At 33.1% G+C, this 19,842-nt stretch overlaps 5 protein-coding genes across 5 annotated transcripts; 4 read left to right on the top strand and 1 right to left on the bottom strand.

Moving 5' to 3' along the window:
- Positions 1-66: 66 nt before the first annotated feature.
- HELRODRAFT_172505 (hypothetical protein) lies at positions 67-5,796 on the top strand (the record flags this gene model as incomplete). The annotated part of the gene is made up of 8 exons (XM_009019184.1): positions 67-183; positions 722-829; positions 1,025-1,180; positions 1,649-1,731; positions 2,246-2,317; positions 2,745-3,559; positions 3,661-5,140; positions 5,463-5,796. The coding sequence occupies 8 exons, from the start codon at positions 67-69 to the stop codon at positions 5,794-5,796; spliced, it is 3,165 nt and encodes a 1,054-aa protein (XP_009017432.1).
- Positions 5,797-7,284: 1,488 nt separating this feature from the next.
- On the top strand, positions 7,285-7,947 carry HELRODRAFT_124201 (hypothetical protein; the record flags this gene model as incomplete). Its single annotated transcript, XM_009019183.1, has 1 exon — positions 7,285-7,947. A coding segment is annotated over one exon (663 nt), but the record flags the coding sequence as incomplete, so codon positions are not given.
- Positions 7,948-10,684: 2,737 nt separating this feature from the next.
- HELRODRAFT_128537 (hypothetical protein) lies at positions 10,685-10,888 on the top strand (the record flags this gene model as incomplete). Its single annotated transcript, XM_009019182.1, has 1 exon — positions 10,685-10,888. A coding segment is annotated over one exon (204 nt), but the record flags the coding sequence as incomplete, so codon positions are not given.
- A 3,794-nt stretch (positions 10,889-14,682) lies between these two features.
- HELRODRAFT_172502 (hypothetical protein) lies at positions 14,683-15,889 on the top strand (the record flags this gene model as incomplete). Its single annotated transcript, XM_009019181.1, has 3 exons — positions 14,683-15,049; positions 15,117-15,313; positions 15,650-15,889. 3 exons carry the CDS (start codon positions 14,683-14,685, stop codon positions 15,887-15,889), a joined length of 804 nt encoding a protein of 267 aa, XP_009017429.1.
- Positions 15,890-16,957: 1,068 nt separating this feature from the next.
- Positions 16,958-19,842, bottom strand: HELRODRAFT_191736 (hypothetical protein). Its single transcript, XM_009019180.1, has 5 exons — positions 19,183-19,842; positions 18,863-18,911; positions 18,519-18,581; positions 17,563-18,114; positions 16,958-17,289 (listed from the first exon to the last, which is right to left on the bottom strand). The coding sequence occupies exons 1-4, from the start codon at positions 19,549-19,551 to the stop codon at positions 17,783-17,785; spliced, it is 813 nt and encodes a 270-aa protein (XP_009017428.1). The 5' UTR covers positions 19,552-19,842; the 3' UTR covers positions 16,958-17,289; positions 17,563-17,782.

The raw sequence follows: 19,842 nt of genomic DNA, 5'->3' as shown, positions 1-19,842 counted from the left end.
AATAGGCTTGTGGTTTGTGTGTTTACAGAAAAATATAAATATGTTTAGAGGAGGAATTTAATAGAAATGTTTCTGAAGAGCTTGTACCAGTTAGAGAGATGGAACGTGGAATGTGCCTGTGACGCCCTGTTTGTTTGCGTTCACGCTACTATGCTTAACAACGCATTCGTACTGAGATCTGATGTAAGGGTTGTTTGATTGACTGGTTGATTGATTGGTTGTTCGATTGACTGGTTGATTGATTGGCTGGTTGTTTGATTGATTGGTTGATTGGTTGGTTGATTGACTGGATCATTGACTGGTTGGTTGATTGATTGGTTGGTTGATTGATTGGTTGGTTGATTGACCGGTTCATTGATTGGTTGAATGGATTATTTACTGGTTGATTGAATGTTTTATTGGCTAATTTAAAATCTGATTGGTTGATTAGTTAGTTGATTGATTGATATATCGGTTGATGTTGGCCTAGCCAAAAATTTTCTGAAAGGTTGTTTGGGTTTTTGTTACACAATAAGACGATTTTTTTTGCTTAATGTAATTGATTTTCATACCCTACTTAATCTTCGCTCAGTCCAATGACAGAAAGTTCACTAAACCATAAACGGTTTTCAACTTTTAAATTTTCTTTTCATATAAACCAAAACAAGCCTTCGAAACGTTTATTTTTCATAATTAATTGAAAGATTAAAGATCATTATGATTTACCTTATTTGCTCCAAAGACCTCAATCGGTCTAGAAACCTCAATTGGTCTAGAGACATCAATTGGTCTAGAGACCTCAATTGGTCTAGAGACATCAATTGGTCTAGAGACCTCAACTGCTCTGGAGGTATCAAGTGCAAAAATGACCAACATGCACGCACACATCACAAACATGAATATGATAGGCTGCGATTTCCTTGCATTCGAACCCTGGCACTCTAACAGCACGGTCAAACGCCTCAAATGTTGCACCGTATTGCAACCATTTCATTCCGTACTCTGTAGAATTTTTTAAAATTTGATCTTCCTTGGAACAACTCAGAGCGGGAGTGAGGATTTTGACTTGTACAAACTTCCGCAGCGATGGAGTGGCAATAAGAAATTGTACTCACTGAAGTACAGGAGTCTGCAGAATGAACATAATGTCGACATCAAGCTGGTATCCGTGTCACCAAACGCAGCCGTTATTTATATGACGGTTAGTTTGCTGGGTTGGTTGAGTCATTGCTTTTTTGAGTGAGCGGTTTCTTGAACTGTTTGTTGACCGGCTAGTTTGGTGGTTGGTTGGTTTATTGAAAAGTTTTAATTTATGAATGGTTGGCGAATTGTTCGATTGATTGGACATGTGATTAATTGAATGTATCGTTGGTTGGCGGATTGGGTGAACGATATGTTGGTTGAATAATTAAATGACTAATTTCAATGTTACAATCACCATCATCGGTGTAATCAGAATAGTCATCATCATCATCATTATAATCTACATTCTCTTCTTCATCATCACTGACACAATTTTCATTATTTACAACCACGTCACCATCATCATCATCATCACAATCTTCATCATCACTAACATTATCATTTTCACCATGCCGTCATCATCATTATCACCACCTCATCATCATCATTATCACTACCGCCACGCCACCATCATCATCATCATCAGTCACCTGACGACCCACTTTTATATGAGGTCATTAAGCTCGACCCCAAGAAGCACATCTGCACCAAGATCAGATCATTCAACAAGTGAGGGAGGGAAATACAATTTTTGTCAAATATTTTATTTAATGATTATATTTTTGATAAATTGCTTTAATTTCGATTTAACTATAACTTTATTTTTATTTAATGATTATATTTTTGATATATTGTTTTAATTTCTATTTAATTATCACTTTATTTTTATTTAATAATTATATTTTTGATAAATTGCTTTAATTTCGATTAAATTATAACTTCATTTTATATAATGACTATATTTTTGATAAATTGGTATAATTTCGCTTAAATTATAACTAATAATTAACTTTTTGAGGTTTGTGAATAAGAGTTGATTTTAGTGTGGAAACAAATTCATTGACGCTACTAACAACGATTTTCATCGTCATCTTTATCATCATCATCACCATCCATAATTATCATCATCATCATCATCATCACCATCCATAATTATCATCATCATCACCATCCATAATTATCATCATCATCACCATCCATAATTATCATCATCATCACCATCCATAATTATCATCATCATCAGGACTTTTTATGACCCTGAAAAAACACTGAATGACCTTCAGCGGTCATTGTTTAAAAACAGCCAACCCGCCATGTAAGTGTGTGTGTATGTGTGTGTGTAAGAGAGAAGGCGAGAGAATGTGTGTGTGTGTGTGTGTTGTGTGTGTGTGTGTGTGTAAGAGAGAAAGCGAGAGAATGTGTGTGTGTGTGTTTTGTGTGTGTGTGTGTGTCTGTGTGAGTGAGTGTGTGTGTGTGTGTGTGTGTAAGAGAGAAGGCGAAAAATGTGTGTGTGTGTTTGTGTGTGTGTGATGTCTGTGTGAGTGAGTGTGTGTGTGTGTGTGTGTAAGAGAGAAGGCGAGAGAATGTGTGTGTGTGTGTGTGTGTTTGTGTGTAAGTAATATAATAAAATGTATAATTAAAAGTTTATAATTCATTATAAATTAAAAATAAATGCAGTATTAGTATTAGTATGTAACATTTAAATACATTAAATCTTTCAATAAATTTTCACAAAAACCAAGAGAAGTGCAAACAAATGAGAAACCAAAGAAAAAAAAATCAAAGTCGAAACCGAAAGCACGCTCGGCTGTGAGAACATGGGAAATTTTGAAAAAATTTTCTTTCGACGCAAGACCTTCTTCACAGCACAGCTCACCAAAACCACCAAGAACATCCCCATTTAAACTGCCATTACCAAATCCCCCACCTCAGGTCTATAAGCCGCCAAGACCAAAACGACCCTCAGTTCATCGAATCAACCCTAAACCAAATTTAAAACCGCATCGAAAGGAAAAGCAAGTACAGACTCCTACCTCCGCGGAACAGTACAAACCAAACCAGCAACACAAGCAACAACAGACCGACGACAGAAACAACAACACCCAACACAATCTCAATGTCTACCCATTAAAAACAACAGCATCAACGTCAGCAAAAACCTCAACATGGACAATGACGAAACAATGCTGTGATAGGCAGCTACAAACCGATCCTATTGAAATTACAAATTCCAACAGAAGAGCAAGTTTGGGAGCAAATATGAAAAACAATGTTCATCATTCCCAACAACTTTCATCATCCTTCTCTGAACAATCCATTAAAAAATGCAACAGCTCCACGAACAATTCCTACTGTTCAGTACGGAATGCAAGGTCTCCCCCTGTCCCGGTCGTCATGAACCCACAAACAAAAATGTTCTTCGACAGTCGACGCAGCGTAAGCCCCAACGTAAGCATGGAGATATTAAAGCAGAAACATGCAGCTGTCAAGAACTCACTGATGATGGATGCAGATCTGACGGACATCCTGCGGAAAGAAAAGGCAGTCCATTTTAATGGTTAGATTTTGAGCACATGAAAAGTTATCCACCAATATTATTTTCTATATTTTTGTAAAATATTGTTTTTATTTTTTTTTTTTAAACTGAATCATTTTCAGAAATAGAAGGAGGTAATTTTTTACTGAATGGAAACATAACGAACGAACTGCCAAAGAATTTCTTAAACTTTCCTAATCCCATTCTCGCGAAATTTTTAGACGAGTACACCAAGTCGAGGAGATTGGACGACGACTTTTCATTAGGTGTGCACAATGCTTTCAACAGCAGGTACACAAACAATTATAAACTCACATCCGAATTCGACCACGTCATAAGTCAATGCAGAAACTTCCGCAGATGTCTGGACCAGAATGTGTTGGGCAATTCTGACCAACCATTCTGTCCATGTTCATCTAGATTTGAAAATTTCCACCATCGCAACGCGAGGTCACCGGGCTTCTGCAGAAACAATCAAGGCTTTTACGCTCCAAGTCTCAACAATTTTCAAAGACATAACAGTAAATTTTTAGACGATTTAGGACCGCTATCTGCAAGAAATGATTATTTATATTCAAATCGTTGTTGTGGTTTCAGTGACAACTGTATAAACAGCTCCCCGAGGCAAAATAAAATGTGTGAACTGTCTAACTTTATGAAATGCAGACCGCGACATCTCCTTCGCATTAATCCGGACCGTTTCAGTTTCCACAACATTCCCATGAATGACTATTGTAGTAAGGGTAGATATTTTTTCAACAACGCTAACAACAACAAAACAAATATTAATTGTAAAAATAATAATAACAACCAAGAAGAAAGCAATTACAACTATAATAACAATAATGGTGCTCTACAAATTAAAAAATTTTTGGTGCGTCATGTAAAAAAGCTGTTCTCTAAATTTGAAAAGAACTTTTGTGTAAAGATAAAGGCGATGAAAAACATTGGCAGGGTGGATAAAATTTGTGGAAGTGATCATGCTTTTGTAAATGTTACACCAAAAGTAGATGTTCCGCCAAAAAAATATTTGAAAAAATCTAAGAGAAGAGAGTTGAAAAAACGCAAAAAAGTACATCATTTACAATTACCACGTAATAAATATTGGTCGTCGGACTCTTTGGAATGTTTTACAAATCAGCCGGTAACTGCCAGCAATACATCTGTTAAAAAAAGCTTATTCCCAAAAAGGAATAAGTCGGTAAGCTTTCAAACTTCCAAACTTCAAACGCCGTCCAAACTCTCAAAGACGGATGTTCGTGTGATTAACACGTTAGAGCAGGCCGACGTTTTGGAACATCTTCCAGTTACGGACTGTAAAAAAGTTATATTACTTACAGACAGCCAATTAGTTATCCCCGGGCGTGAAATCTGTCCGCCCAAAATTGAAAAAAAAGAACAGGAAACATTTCATTCTCATGTAGACACTCAAAAAAATATTGAGGTTGTTAAAAAATTTGAATCAAAAAAAAATTTGACCATGAATTTAGAAAAAATCAAGTCCAAAAAATTTGAGGAGAGTAAGTTTATGAGGATGGTGTCGATCGCAAGACGAAGCGAAACATCAGTCAGTAAAAAATGTCAATACAACGGAACGCCCAAGTAAAAAGTGTTCATTAATAATATTATATTTTTTTATTAATATTATTAGTATTATTAATAATAATAATATTATTTTATTAATATTTATATCATTATTCAATTTATTATTATATGTAATAAGTTTCATTATAATTATTACTATATTATCATGTTCCAACAACTTCAATGTAGTTATTAATGTTGTTTTGTTTTTCCACTAGGAACTTAATTATTCTATAAAGAAATAAATAATTATTTTCAATCAAAACGTAAATTGATTAGCTTATGTTTTTAACAAGCCAACAAACAAACCCAGCAATTAATTCATAAACTCACCAAACAGACATTCGCCTCCAAAGTTGGCTAAAAGAATTTTTCACAAAAAACGTTTGAATGTCAGTAAACCTAAGAACAATTTGCAGCAGCAGCAGCAACAACAACAACAATTAATACCAGAACAAAATGCAAACACCAGCAAGTGCCAGGATTTTAAAAACGACAAGATACGTTGTAATGACTCTATTGGAGAAAGTGTCAACAGTGAAGGCGATTCCACGATCTATAGGCTAAAGTGGTTTGTCTACGAAAATGACAACCACGCCAACCAGAAAATAATTTTGAATCGTCGTAAGATGAAGAAGATTGTTAAAATGCAGAAAGCACAGAGAAGTGATTGAATGGGATTGTAATTATTTAGTAATTCTATTATTTCTGCTTTATTCAAATGGTGAAAGTTAACTCACGCATTTTCAATTTTCATCTAACTTCATATGACGGACCTATTATCATCTAAAAAATTTCAGGTTGTATTAAAAGTGATCAGTTCTGTAAGAAATGATCAAATTTTGAAAGAAAATTTTAAAATTTTGAAAAAAAATGATCGAATTTATCACCTCGAATATTTAGGTATATAATGAACCTATTATTATCTGAACATTATTTTAGCTCAAGTTTAATAAAAATATTTGCAGCTAGTCTGAAGTGACCAAAAGTACATGCAAGAAATGAATATGATATTATTATTAAGTCCATAGATGAATAAAAAAAATTATCAAATTTTCAAATTGGTCGTTACGATCGATGATTTTTCATTGCCAATAATTTGCCTAAATTTATTTGCCACTCTTACATCAACTTTCTTTTGTTTCTATGTTTCAACAATTTCCCTTGATACGATGAAGCTTTAGTTTTTGTAAATTAGCTCACTTCTTATGACAATTCATAAGTTAATTAACGGAATTAATCAATTAATTAATTAATTAATTAAACAATTAGTAAAAAATGGCAAATTAACTTTTTTACTCTCATAATCAATTATCTTCTAAACGTTTCTTCTACTTGCTATCTGTACTTTTATTGTTGCCAATAAAATTTTAATACCTTTTATTTTTTGAAAAGTTGGTGTCTTACTGACAACGTGCTTGCTTAAAATATGAATGTTTCACCCATGGATAATGTGATAAGTTCTTTGCATACATTTGCACTAGCGTTAGCCTAAGTTTAATTATTTCTTCATTCTGGGGTACAAAATTATTGTACTAACATTGTTAATTGCTTTTCGCTTCTCAAAGTTTCTCAAAATTTTTAAAGGGGGTCGTAAATTACTGACTGACAATAAAAATAAAGAATAAAATGGATTAAAATTTTATTGACAACCCATATGTAATCTTGCTTTGTTTCTGAAAATTAGTTTGTATATTTTCGCTTCAGTAACAAATGATATACATAGGTAGAACGCGTTATCTGCTTTCGTAAATGACTGTTTTCGTTCTTAGCACACAATTATTGAACCAACTTTGTCTTATTGACTTTGATTCTCAAAGTGATTAACTTTGTCAAAGTGATTAACTGACAAGCCCCACAAGCTACTTTGTGGGGCTTGTCAGTTAATTACATTCTCAAAGTGAATAACTTTGTCAAAGTGATTAACTGACAAGTTCCACAAATTACTTTGTTTCTGAATTGAGTTTCTTTATGTTCACTTAAACAAAGTTCACCCTATATATTCTATGTATACTTATATATTCTTTGGTGAGAGTCTTTGTTTGAAGCATTATATAACGAAGACGACATTGAGAGAGGTTTCATTACTGTTCAAGATTTCACATCGTCCACTTGATTCAGCAAAAATGTCCAAATCAAATTCTATCGATCTGAAGAAGTATGACCTTTATGAACTGTTGGATGTTCCTCAGTTGTCTTGTGAGGACCTGGTAAAAAAGGCTTACAAGAAACAGGCCCTGAAGCTTCACCCTGACAAGAATCCTAACAATTCCAAAGCAGTTGAACAATTTCAACTGTTGCAGAAAGTTTACGAGTTTTTTTTAGATCCCATTAAAAAAAATGAATACGATAGCGTCATCAGAGCTCGTGAACAAGCGGAGAAGAAGAAAAAAGAGATGGACGTAAATAGAAAAAGATTTGCAGAAAAGTTGATAGCTGATGAGGCAAGAGCAAAGAAGCAGAGGTTGGAGGAAGATGTTTTCAAACAGCAAGAGGAACTACGAAAACGTGCTGAACTAAAAGCTGAAATGGAACGAGAAGCAGTAGAAGAGAGGGAACGATTAAAACGAAAACAAATGAAAGAAAGCAAAATGCGAGAGGACGAGAATAACGGAGGGTATAATGTCAAGATCAAATGGAAGCTCTCACAAGACTACGACTATGATGAAAATGTTTTGAGAAAAATATTTTCAAGATACGGCGTTGTAAAAGAGTTAATCTTTTCGGGCAACAAAAAAGGTTTGTGTTTGGTACAGTACAGTGGGCAGGAGCAAGCTCTTGCCAGTTTGGACGAAGTTGGCCTGCCATCATGTCCTCTGAAAGTTACCTTGATGTTCAAAGTAGTGATACCTGACCCTCTCGATGATTTTGAGTCGTTTGAAAACTTGGTGCTGAAGAACATTAGAAGCCTGAGCAACGCGAAGAGAAGCAACAAAGACAACATCGAAACTTTCCAGGCCAATGACTCGGATCCAAATAATTATACTGATCATACCAACAGCAGTGACAGAAATGACGTGCGATTTATATCATCGAAAACGTCATCATCTAGAAAAGTCTTCAAAAATTGTCAGAGCGTGTTTGAGAGGGAGAAAGAAATGAAAAGGCAGGAGGAGAGGAGGAAGATAATCGAACAAATGATGAAAGATGATTTAAACAACTGATAATCATAAACTTTTTATTCTATTTTTTTTTAAATTTGAATAATACAATAAATAATAAAATAATACAAACATTACGTAGCATGTTAATAAACGTTAATCGATGCATCACATTCACCAACATGAAATGTGATAGGCAATACTAGCTCCGTCTTGTAGAGTTCTATCTTCCAAATTTTTCCAAACGATATATTGCGTAAATGAAAAATTGTTTTTGTAATGCTTTTGACTCTTGCTAATTTGATCGGAAGTTTTTGTATTTACGAAATTAAACTTAGCTTACACATAATTTGTTAGATTTTATGAGTTTTAATGATAGTAATCGTAAACTCAATAAACTTAGAATGTGAATGTTTGAGTGTACCGCGTCTATTGGGTTTTTATGTCTACTTTCCAATTTTTAAATTTTAAATTTATAAAAAAAAATCTTAAAGGCTATAAGCATTGAATTGCTCTTGAGAATAAGTTTGTCTTTTTAATTTTCTTGAAAATCAATACTTTCTTGCAATAACAAAAATAATGATTGATTTATTGACTCCTATTTTTTTGTGTGTGTGTTAAAAAAGCATGTTACGAGAGAAATCGTAGACTGTAAAACAGTGGGCTGTGGAGTTAGAAACATGTTTCTAGACATAACTGAGCAAATTGCATTGAGAAAATCTGTAAAACGTTACGGAAACTACAAAAACGATTCCTAAGTTAATTAAAGTGTAGAGTTAGGAGACTTTAAATCATTCTTTTTCTAGATTTTTTAATGCATATTTTTCAACAAAAAACAATATTGGATCCCGTCCGTGAGTTTTTGAAAAAAAAATAAAACTTTTAAACAAGTTATCGGATCTGAGATGTCTTCACTAGCTGGAGATACGCTAATACAATCATTAAAACAGTTATTACGAAGATGATTAACTCATTCTGCCAGAAGTCTCATGGCGTTTCGTGTTATATCCATTGCGAGTCTAAATAATCGCTGCCTAAGTCTGTATACCTGTGAACGAGATTAAATCTTTTTTGATCGACTGGAACATAAATTAATTAAATTAAACAATTGTTCAACGTTTTAAACGATATCTTAAAATACCTTACATACTTGAGATAATTAATTTAATTAACTTAATTAATTAAGTAACCACTTACATTTAGTGAATACCTCACGACCCTAACATACTGCAACCAGTTCAACCAAGTTTGTTTCATAAGATTTGGGTTATAATTGATTAACTTATTTTTAATTAAAACAACCTTTCCAATTTGTTTTTTTTTCACCTTATCTGTTTCCTCCAAATTAATATTGAAATGAATCACTGACGCACACGCACGAGCAGCGCAAGCGAGTACACTTAAATGGCGCATTATATACATAACATGCTACAGGCAAGAATCTTTCTGCAGTCGAACCTCAGCAGCAGGACGAAGCTCGCCGACCATTAAGCCATCTCGACGTCCATCAAAATAGTTTAAAATTGATTGTCTCGTAGACTGTAGACAAAAAATTATTCAGTAATCAAAATTTAAAAAAAACTCAATTCTCGATTACAGCAGATGTAACAAAATATTGTTTTATTTTAAATAGAAGTATCTTTCAGTTGTCAGTCAAAAACAATTCCTTGTAAAACTGTCGTATGTATATTTATGGAATTTTGATAATTAAAATGAAAATGAACACCCTCAACAACGTAAAAAAAGACGGCAGTTAATTATTTATCATTCGGTGGTTTATTTTATTCTGCAGCCGGCTTAACAAACAGCTTCACTTCTAGAAAATTTCGATAAATTCGTGCACTCAGGTTTTTTTATCATTGTGAATTTCAATTCTATATCTATTCCGAGTCATAAATAGTTTTACTGCAAACTAGATTTCTTGCGTTTTCATGGTTTGTCTCTAATTTAACTTTGCGACAGAATAATGAAAGCTTTTCTTACGAATTTCTTAACGGTGCCTCTGAGTAAATAACAATACACAAAGTTTAAAAAAATCTACTTCAATGTATAACAATTATTCAAAAGGTAATTGAGTTATTCCAAAAATGGTTATGTTGTCAAATCACAAAGTCAATATTCAGGATCTACTTTGATGAACCAGCAGCAAAGATATGAAAAATCTAACTTTGCTTTTTACAAGTTCTAGGCAGTAAAAAGTTACAACGCACTATATAAGCTCGACCAAATGTGAAACATCAAGTTAGTTAACAATTGTCTTATATTGTTCAGCGGTGTTGAGGAAAAATATTTTAATTTCAAACGCGAACAGAATATTACACTCTTCTCAACTGAATCAAATCGTTCAAATTCAACAATGGAACAAATGAAATTTTCATTTGACAGCGAAGTTCCAGAGAAGAAAACTGCAAAAAAGAAGAAATGTTCGGTGGAAAACTGTAAATTTGCAGCTCTAAACAACCACCACATGAAATACCACATGCTAACAGCCCATGGATTAGGGCAAAAACTTGTGTGTCAAATTTGCAGAACATACACCTGCGCCAACAATTCTATGCTAAACAGCCATAAGAAGAGCCACTCAGAAGTGAGGTCTCACGCGTGCCAGACATGTGGAGCCTCGTACAAGTTTTCGTACAAATTAAAACAACATCTCCTAAAACATCCATCTCACACTTCAACACCAGATGTAAATTTCCCAGCCCGAAAGCCCAAGAGACAACGTGGAAGGAGACGGAGTTCAACGAATAACGTGACAAACAACAACTCAGGAGAAGAAGTCAGTATTGCCAAGAGAACAAGAAAAGGCAGGAAAAAAGTGCAAGCAGCAAGGGAAGAGGTTCTGCCTCGTGAGCATCCAAATGAAGAAGCTCATAGTTGTACAATATTGGCTGAAGTGAGCCAAACAATGGGGGGGAGGAGGCCCAGGAAGGGAGTGCCCAGGAAGATCACGTGGTTTGCTCCAGCATCAGACGATGAAGAAATGATTAACGAGAAACTTTTTTAATATAACTTTTTCGAGGTTTTTAATTTTCATAAAAATGCAAATAAAACATGGACAATTAAATGCGCTCAAATTTTATGTATTAATTCTATAAGTTTTTATATTTATTGCTGCAAGAAAAATGTTACAGTTGTTTCAACTGAGTCGTAATGTTGAGAAATTTTTAGTTTTTTAATTTCGCAAAAGCTCCACAGTCATTGTCTTTTCCCTTCGTCAAATGTTGCGAAATTTTTTAACTACAGGTTAAAAAAACAATAAAATATAGATGTTTCTTTACAAATTTACCTATAAGTTTTTTGAGAGGGTGATAAACTGTTCAAGTATGTGCTGATGTATTATTTATCGATTTGAAAATTAATTTTAAACAGAAACCGACTATACACAATTTTATATTATATAACATTTTTACAATTTAAACTATATATTATAGAATATTGAAGAGTTATAAATAATATTACCATAATCTATTCAATCTTATCATATCCTATGGGCCTATCCTTTTCTATCAAATAACACAACTTGTCACATTATATCCTATCATATCACATCGTGTCGTATTCGTATCATACATATCATTCCTCATTATATTTATATCATAATACATCACATCCCATCCAATCATATATCACATCTCATCATATCGTATTATAACTTCATACAGTATAGATAATTTAGTTGGGGCAAACGTGATAATATCTAAAGTTGACCAAAGTTTTTGGAGAATCATCTGGGCATCTTCCAGGTTCTTCAGGGAAGACTCTTTCCAAAAAATACTTGTCGCCTTTGTGGGTGAATGATCCGTGCTGAAATATTTTTAATATCTTTATTTTATAAAATTATAATGTAATATTATTTGAAATTATGATGTAGTAAAAAACAATTGGAGGCCCTAAGGAGAGGCTTAGTTTGCTGAGGTTTAAGATACATATACAAGCAATGGGATGGTGCAATGTTTTTAAGATGCCTGGTCATGCTGTTGTAGTAATCGTGTTTGAACTGAAGGGATCCCAAGCTGGATATCACGTGCAATTTGTGATGCGTTGGTTTAAGCGTATTCACCTGTGCTATTCATGTTGTTAATACCTCTAAAATGTTATAGAAAAAATTGTTAAATTTTTAAAGATTTCATGCCGTGACTGAAATTAAGAATAATGTTTCCTGGTAATGGTGTTTCTGATTGAAACTTTTGAAGATAAAACCGTTAAAAATTGACATGGTGGTTATGGTCATGTTGACGATAATGACGTTATCAATGACAACTATAAAATAATAATGAATCCCATCTGAAGTTATTATAATTTGTTTTGTTCAATTTGTGTTTTATCACGTTGAATACATCAATTTTTTCCTTTTGTATATGTTCTTGCTATATCTTGATAGGGTGGCCCAACCAGTGAAAACTTCTGGTTTCCCTGGTAATGTATTTTACTGAATAAAAGATTTTTTGAATTGAATTGAAGTTATGAAACGCTATGTCAACGATGAAGATGTAGAGGTTTGAATAGACATAATTAAGATGACCAGTGTGATGGTCATTAAATAAAAAAAGTAATGACGTTTGAAGATTTCATCCAAACAAAGCTTTTGATGGTCGAAAATTCGATGGTGAATGCAAGTTTAAAAACTCAGTAGATCAAATATATGATGCAGATGGCCCAGTAGCAATAAAAAGCCCTACTATGGTGATGTATGAAAATAAATTTTCGTCAATAATTTACTCATAAATTATTAAATCAGGTTTGTGTGAAACTGGACCGGGAAATTCAAAATGAGTTCAGTGATGACGTTGACGAAGTTGTTGAAACGCGGTCTTCGTTTAGCTACCTACATAGGACTTCACCAATTTTGAAATGTTTTCAAAAATTTCGTATTCGTGACAGACTTTTCGCAAGTTTGGATGGCCTTTGGTAAGCTTTTGTTAGAATGAATACGATTCTTATTTTCGATATTTTTTTAAAGGTTTTCTTACAAAGAGGAAAATGACACACATCGCTCGATGAATCAGTTCATTTGTTCCAATATTTTCAATAGCTGATACACGTTTTACTGTTGTTTTTAATTTAATTATCAAGTCTGGTAGATTACTCCTTACACTTCTGTGGTTATCAGTTACTCATGATTAAATGCTTTCCAATCAGACGATCGTGTTGATGAAGATTTGGATGATGACGTAGATAAAGGTTGCTCTCTCGCGCTTGCTTCAGAGGTTTCAACGACGTGTGAATACGCATGAAAACCACGCATCACACACGCATATTGGGGGATCTCTTTGTATTCGAACCCCGTCACTGCAGTAGCAGCAGACCAGGAGCCTTTAACCATTGAACCATTACGCCGCCCTGGATATGTTGTTGAAATTGTTCATCTGAGTCCAATTGGCACGTGAAAGTAATCAATACTTAATGTCAATAACTAAATGAAAATGAGGTCTCAGTCATTAACATCAAAATATACAACTCATACTATACAACTCATACATTTGAAATGCACTAACTGAAATTATTGAAAAGCTCTCTGAAACATTTCAATTTTGATATTTAATGAACAGAAGGAGTTTTTATCTGTATCCGGAATGAAACCTGCTGGCGGATGCTGGATCAACTCCGGCGAGGAAACACGGAAAAAGGAATAAAATTGAAATTCCGAAACAACAAAAACAAAAAAACTAGCAAAAAACAAATTATAGAGCAATACACTTAGACAGCAAAACACAAAAGGTATCTATGACTTCTTAGAGAAAAAAATAATTAATTCAAATAAACACTGATGAAATATCTAGATATCCATGTTATATATATATATATATATATATATATATATATATATATATATATATAATATGGTTTGAGCAATTAATTTCTTTTTTTCTCAATTAATTTCTTTTTTTATTGAGAATAATAATGAATATAAATATGGAATAATGAATATATAATATGGAATAATGTATATATAATATGGATATATATCCATTTTAATTAACGTCAAAACTCCGATGAATCCACCCATGAATAGAAAGATTACAGGCTAATAAAAAAAAATTTAAACAGCGCTCCGTAAAATTGCATTGTAAGAAGTAATTAAAACAAACAATATAAACAGAGCATAAAACTATTTAATCGTTTCATCATTAATTATTCCTTTCTTTTTAATTCTTCCATTCATGCAATCAACTGAATACTTTGTGATTTAATTTAAATAGACAGACACTGCATCTAAATATTTAGCAAACAATGCAAACCATTACTGAGTGCACCGCAATTAAAAAAAAAACAGAGAAATTCATATGCAAGTTTGGCTACGTGAAATAGGTATTACATGACTGTTTTGTGGCGTTTGAATTTCTGAAAAATTTTTGCAAATCTAGAAAATTATTTATTAAAACGAAACAAATATTAAATTGAAACATTAATAAAGTAAAACATAAACGAAACTACACTTTTGGAATCGAATTCAAGATGTTCAAATCGTACATTTTAATATTACTTTTCATTATCTTTGTGTCGGTCTGTTTGTTGTGCCAATCAGGTAGGTTGTACAACAAGTTGGCATGGGACATTGTGCCTCTGTGCTCCAACTCAGTGAACAAAACTTTAATTTTCAACAATAATAATGTTTCGATGAAAATGACCAAAAGAAGGAAATACATTAAACTGTGCAGCGTCGCATGTCAACTAGCCACTGAACCATGTTTCGCATTTCAGGTCAATGTTACAAACTCCACGAGTTTCAATGCGTTTGATGTCTCCTGCTATCAAATCAACGACGTTCCTGATAGCCTCTACAAGAATGTTGAACAGAACTGCTTCATCTACCTGGCCACCAGTAAGGGCTGAAATAGAAAAAATTCTTAAATTTAAAATATAATTGGCGAAAATGAAAATTTTGATAGAGCCGGTTTACTTGAATGTAATTTCATGGGGTTATTTGGATACACCAAATTTACCTGAATATGGTTGCACGCCGGTAGACAATAGAGGTGTGAACGTGTACAGATTAAACGTCCATGATCATTTGCCCTATGATTTTCAGGTTTTTGATGTTTGGAAAGATCAAATCAATGCTGGAAAACTGGTCGATTATTTGAAGGTAAATGTTTCATCAATGAATTGTTATTAACATCGTTATTGTTGTTGTTATTAACATTATTTTTATAGTTTATAAAAAAAATTAACTATACTGACGCTTTTAACACAAAACAATTTTTAATTCATTTCGATAGTTTTTTTTAATTATTGAAGCTAATGTTTGTGCACAGGAATATAAAGAAATATTTCGTACTTGCTATCATTATGATTATAGTAATAATCGCAGCCTTTCACAAATGTTTGAGGACTTCCGAGCAACATTAATTGTTTATTTTGATCATTTACATTTTGCCTAATTTTCTATTTTGAGATGAAAAAAGCTATAAAAACTTTTCAGACCACCCCAAACGGTACAATTGTCGTGGGTCGTACATGCGATGATCCATGGACTCATATTGACCCGGCTCTTCCTTATTTGAGCAGTGTCAACTTGGATGTTTCTGGTTTGAACCAAAGAGGCAAGTGGATTTTTGTGTGGCAGCAAGGAGCCTACAAGAAGACGATCTCATTCATCAACAACTTATATGGCCCTATAACAAAACAGTTTATCATTTTTAATTCTGGTTCGTATGTCTGAATTCTTAGATTTTATAATTTTAAAATGTTGCAAAAGTTTTGTAGTAAAAAACGTTTAAAAAAATTTAATTTATTAATCATAGGGCTAATAATATTTTAGAAGTTTACTTATTTAAACTTAAACCCCGAAACCTTCAATTGAAATAAATCCTTGATCGCGCATGTAGCCAAGGACAACACCGATTGGACTGGAGTTAGGATGCAGACGATCAACTGAATGACATCACGAAGAACATTAACCTAAAACTCATTTTAATTACATTTTCTCAAGCAACCATGATTAATAACTTGTTATTCATATATACTATATTATGACTAAGCTAAATTTTGATATATAAATTATATGATGTAACATTTACCATTTATGTTTATTATACCTACAAACATTTTACTAAAACCTTCTTATCACTGTCTTGGAATTTTTTTTAATTATTATAGCAGATTATGTAGTTTGAATACGACAAAAAGATCCCAACCTATCACATGCTTCAAGTGGGAAGCGCTTTTGCACGTATTTATATACATGCTTGTGTGTTGTTAATTCTTCCGAATCTTGGAAGAGTTTATAAGATCTTTATCATTTAAGGGTCGGATTTGTCACCGATTTAAAAAATTAATTCCAAATGAGATTAGATTAGACAATCGACTGAAGGTGATATGTCTTCTCATCACGATAATAAAACATTGTTAAGTATAGTTTGTTGTTTATAGTAAACAATCGGAAACTAATGAAACAATTTATTGTGGCTGCTGTCTTCACATATTACATAGTTTATCAATTTTTTTTTTGATTCCGTTTTCATTTCAAAGACGAACTTATTTACTTAGTCACAAATGCATGTCTAGGGTCGCTAAGAGTATAATTTGCGATTAGAAGCACGGCTATCACAAAAAATAATCTTTAATAAAGCTCTAAAATGTATTTTATTGTAGTAGCAACTTGAAAATGTAGTTTTTTGGTTTTTATTATGCAGTTCTGACAACGCATCGTTTCTTACTTGGCTTCACAAGTTCACATACAGTTAAACTCTCACGTCGCAAAGACTTGTTCATCAGCCTAAGGTTTTTTAAGGTACCGACGTCTGTTTATTTATAGCTGAACGTCATCCTACATGTCCATACACACATCCATGAAACAATGCTATGGAGAGTTAAGATTCCTATGCCTATATATACAAGATACGAAATATACAAATCATACAACTTTTTGAGTAGCAATACAGTTAAATCTTTTCAATAATAATAATAAAATAATAAGAATAATAATAATAATGATTTGTTTTAATGTTATTAATATTGTAATATTTATGATATATTGTACAAAGAAATACCATTGAAACAAAAAGTAGGAAAACAAAAATACGACTTCATTTCTGTAAAAATGAATAAGGGGGTTAATTAGGGTTAATTATAACAAAAAAAGTTCTATATCTATCTATCTATCTATCTATCTATCTATCTATCTATCTATCTATCTATCTATCTATCTATCTATCTATCTATCTATCTATCTATCTATCTATCTTTCTATCTATCTATCTATCTATTTATCTACCTACCTACCTAACCTACCTACCTAACCTACCTAATCACTAAATAAACAAACGAATATGTAAGTAAATGAATGAATAAATTAATTAATTAATTAAAACTGGAAAATAATACAGACGTGTCACTGAATGGCTTCATCGTCTAATTAAATTCACTAAATTAATTAACTTAGTGACGCAGGAAAAAACAAATTAACTTCAAACAACTGAAAAATATATAACTCATAGAAATATTAATGACGCAAAATGAAGACAAAAGCAATGTTTGTAACACGTCAAATATGACACACGCGCATGACGTACAACAGTCGCGTGACGCTGTTCAGTTGTTATTTATTTGCAGTTTACAAGTCCATAAGCAGAGAAAACATATCACAGCTCTCCCTGTCAAGCAAGTTCCTATCAACCGACCTTACAAAAGTTCTTACACCTGTAGGCAGTGATGACGACGACAACGACGAAGATGATGACGACGACGACGATGATGTTGTAGCTAGTGACAGTTGAGTTGAGATCACTGAGACATTACTGCAGTAAGCCATAGATGTAGCAGACGTAACAGTCGCGGCTGCAGTAGCTACAGCAGAAGCAGTCGTGGTGGTTGTAGTAACGGGTTGCTTGGCTTGGAGGATTCGTATTGCTGACCTGACTGCGGCCTCTTTGATTTTCAGAGGAACTGGTGATTGAAAAGTAGAATATATTTTAATAATGTAAAATTCATTCATTCATAATTCTATCTATTTATTTAGTTAGTTAATGTTAATACATCGATTATCAATTATACGAACAATCGTACCATGCAATCAATCAAACATTCAATCACACAATCAAAAAATCATTAAATTAACAGATTATTAGAACAATAATTTAACTAATTAATTAATCAATTAATTAAATCATACAATCAAATAAATAAATAAATAAATAAATAAATAAATAAATAAATCAATCAATCGATCGATCGATCGATCGATCGATCGATCAATCAATCAATCAATCAATCAATCAATCAATCAATCAATCAATCAATCAATCAATCGACTAACTGACCACTATCCTCTTGCACCAGCCCATGCAAACTGTTCTCGATCAGCAGAAGATTTTCTGGCAGGACATCCTTTATGAACATCCCAGTTGCCAGGCCTGCGTTCATTTTTAAAAATACATCTTTACAATTATAATCCATAATTATAGTTTATAATTATGTCCTAATTTAGATCATAATTATTCATAGCTGGCCAACAAACCAACCAAACAATCAACCAACCAACCAAATCACATTAACAAAACTAACAAATCAACCAACCCACCAACCAACCAGTCGACCAAACAATCAACCAACCAGTCGACCAATCAATTAACCAACCAACCAACCAACCAACCAACCAACCAGCCAACCAACCAACCAGATATGTGAACAGAACCATCATTGATGATCTTCTTAACATCTTCCAGAACCTTGTATAGTAGATGCTGTGGTGGGGGTGGTTGACGTTTGAGTGGCAGCTGTTGGTGACTATTCTCACCTGATTGAAATAACTCATCGCCGCACCAATCACTCATCTTTTTCAATCGGTCAATCACCTGCTGGTGGGTGGATGGGTGGTTGAAAGATCCGATTTGTGGATGGAAGAATGAATGAATGAATGTATGGATGAATGAATGAATGAATGAATGTATGAATGAATGAATGAATTAATGAATGAACGTACAAATGTACAAATGAATGAATCAATCAACCAACCTTCAATTTCTGACCACCTTTCTTCACCTCATCGCTGCTACCACCATCCTCATCATAATCACCAGTGAGCAAGTACTTATATGAGTAATACATCATCACCAGTCTGAGTGGTGATGACGTAGAAGATGACGTCAACGATGATGCAGATGGTGGTGGTGGTGGTGGTGGTTTACGTTCATCTTTCAAGCCAGCAGGCCAGATGTAGGATACGGCTATCAACAAGTTGGCAACTCTTTCGGAATTTTGTTGACGATGTTGTTGTTGAGAATGATGATGGTGGTGGTGGTGGAGTCCGCCATTTTTTAGTTGTTGTTGTGGCTGTTGTGGTCGCTGCAGAGTAGAGCTATCCATCAGTTTATACAGCAGCATCTTCAAGGTCTGTCTGTCTTCTGTTGTTGATAAATCATTGTAATATTAATAATATTGATTATTATTATCATTATTTGATTATTATCGTTATGGTTATTATTATAAACATTAGTAATAATAATAATATTATTATTATTCTTATTATTATCATAACAATGAAACATAAATAATGGTTAATGTGAACTATTTTTGGAATAAAAATTAAAATTACGATTCTGACTACTATTATTAATTATATTAATTATAGTAATAGTTTTATAATGATAATTAATTAATGAGGTAACGAGTTTA

The sequence above is a fragment of the Helobdella robusta genome (genome assembly GCF_000326865.2).
Source record: "Helobdella robusta unplaced genomic scaffold HELROscaffold_24, whole genome shotgun sequence".
Taxonomy (NCBI): domain Eukaryota; kingdom Metazoa; phylum Annelida; class Clitellata; order Rhynchobdellida; family Glossiphoniidae; genus Helobdella; species Helobdella robusta.
This window is presented reverse-complemented; position numbering and strand designations above follow the sequence as displayed.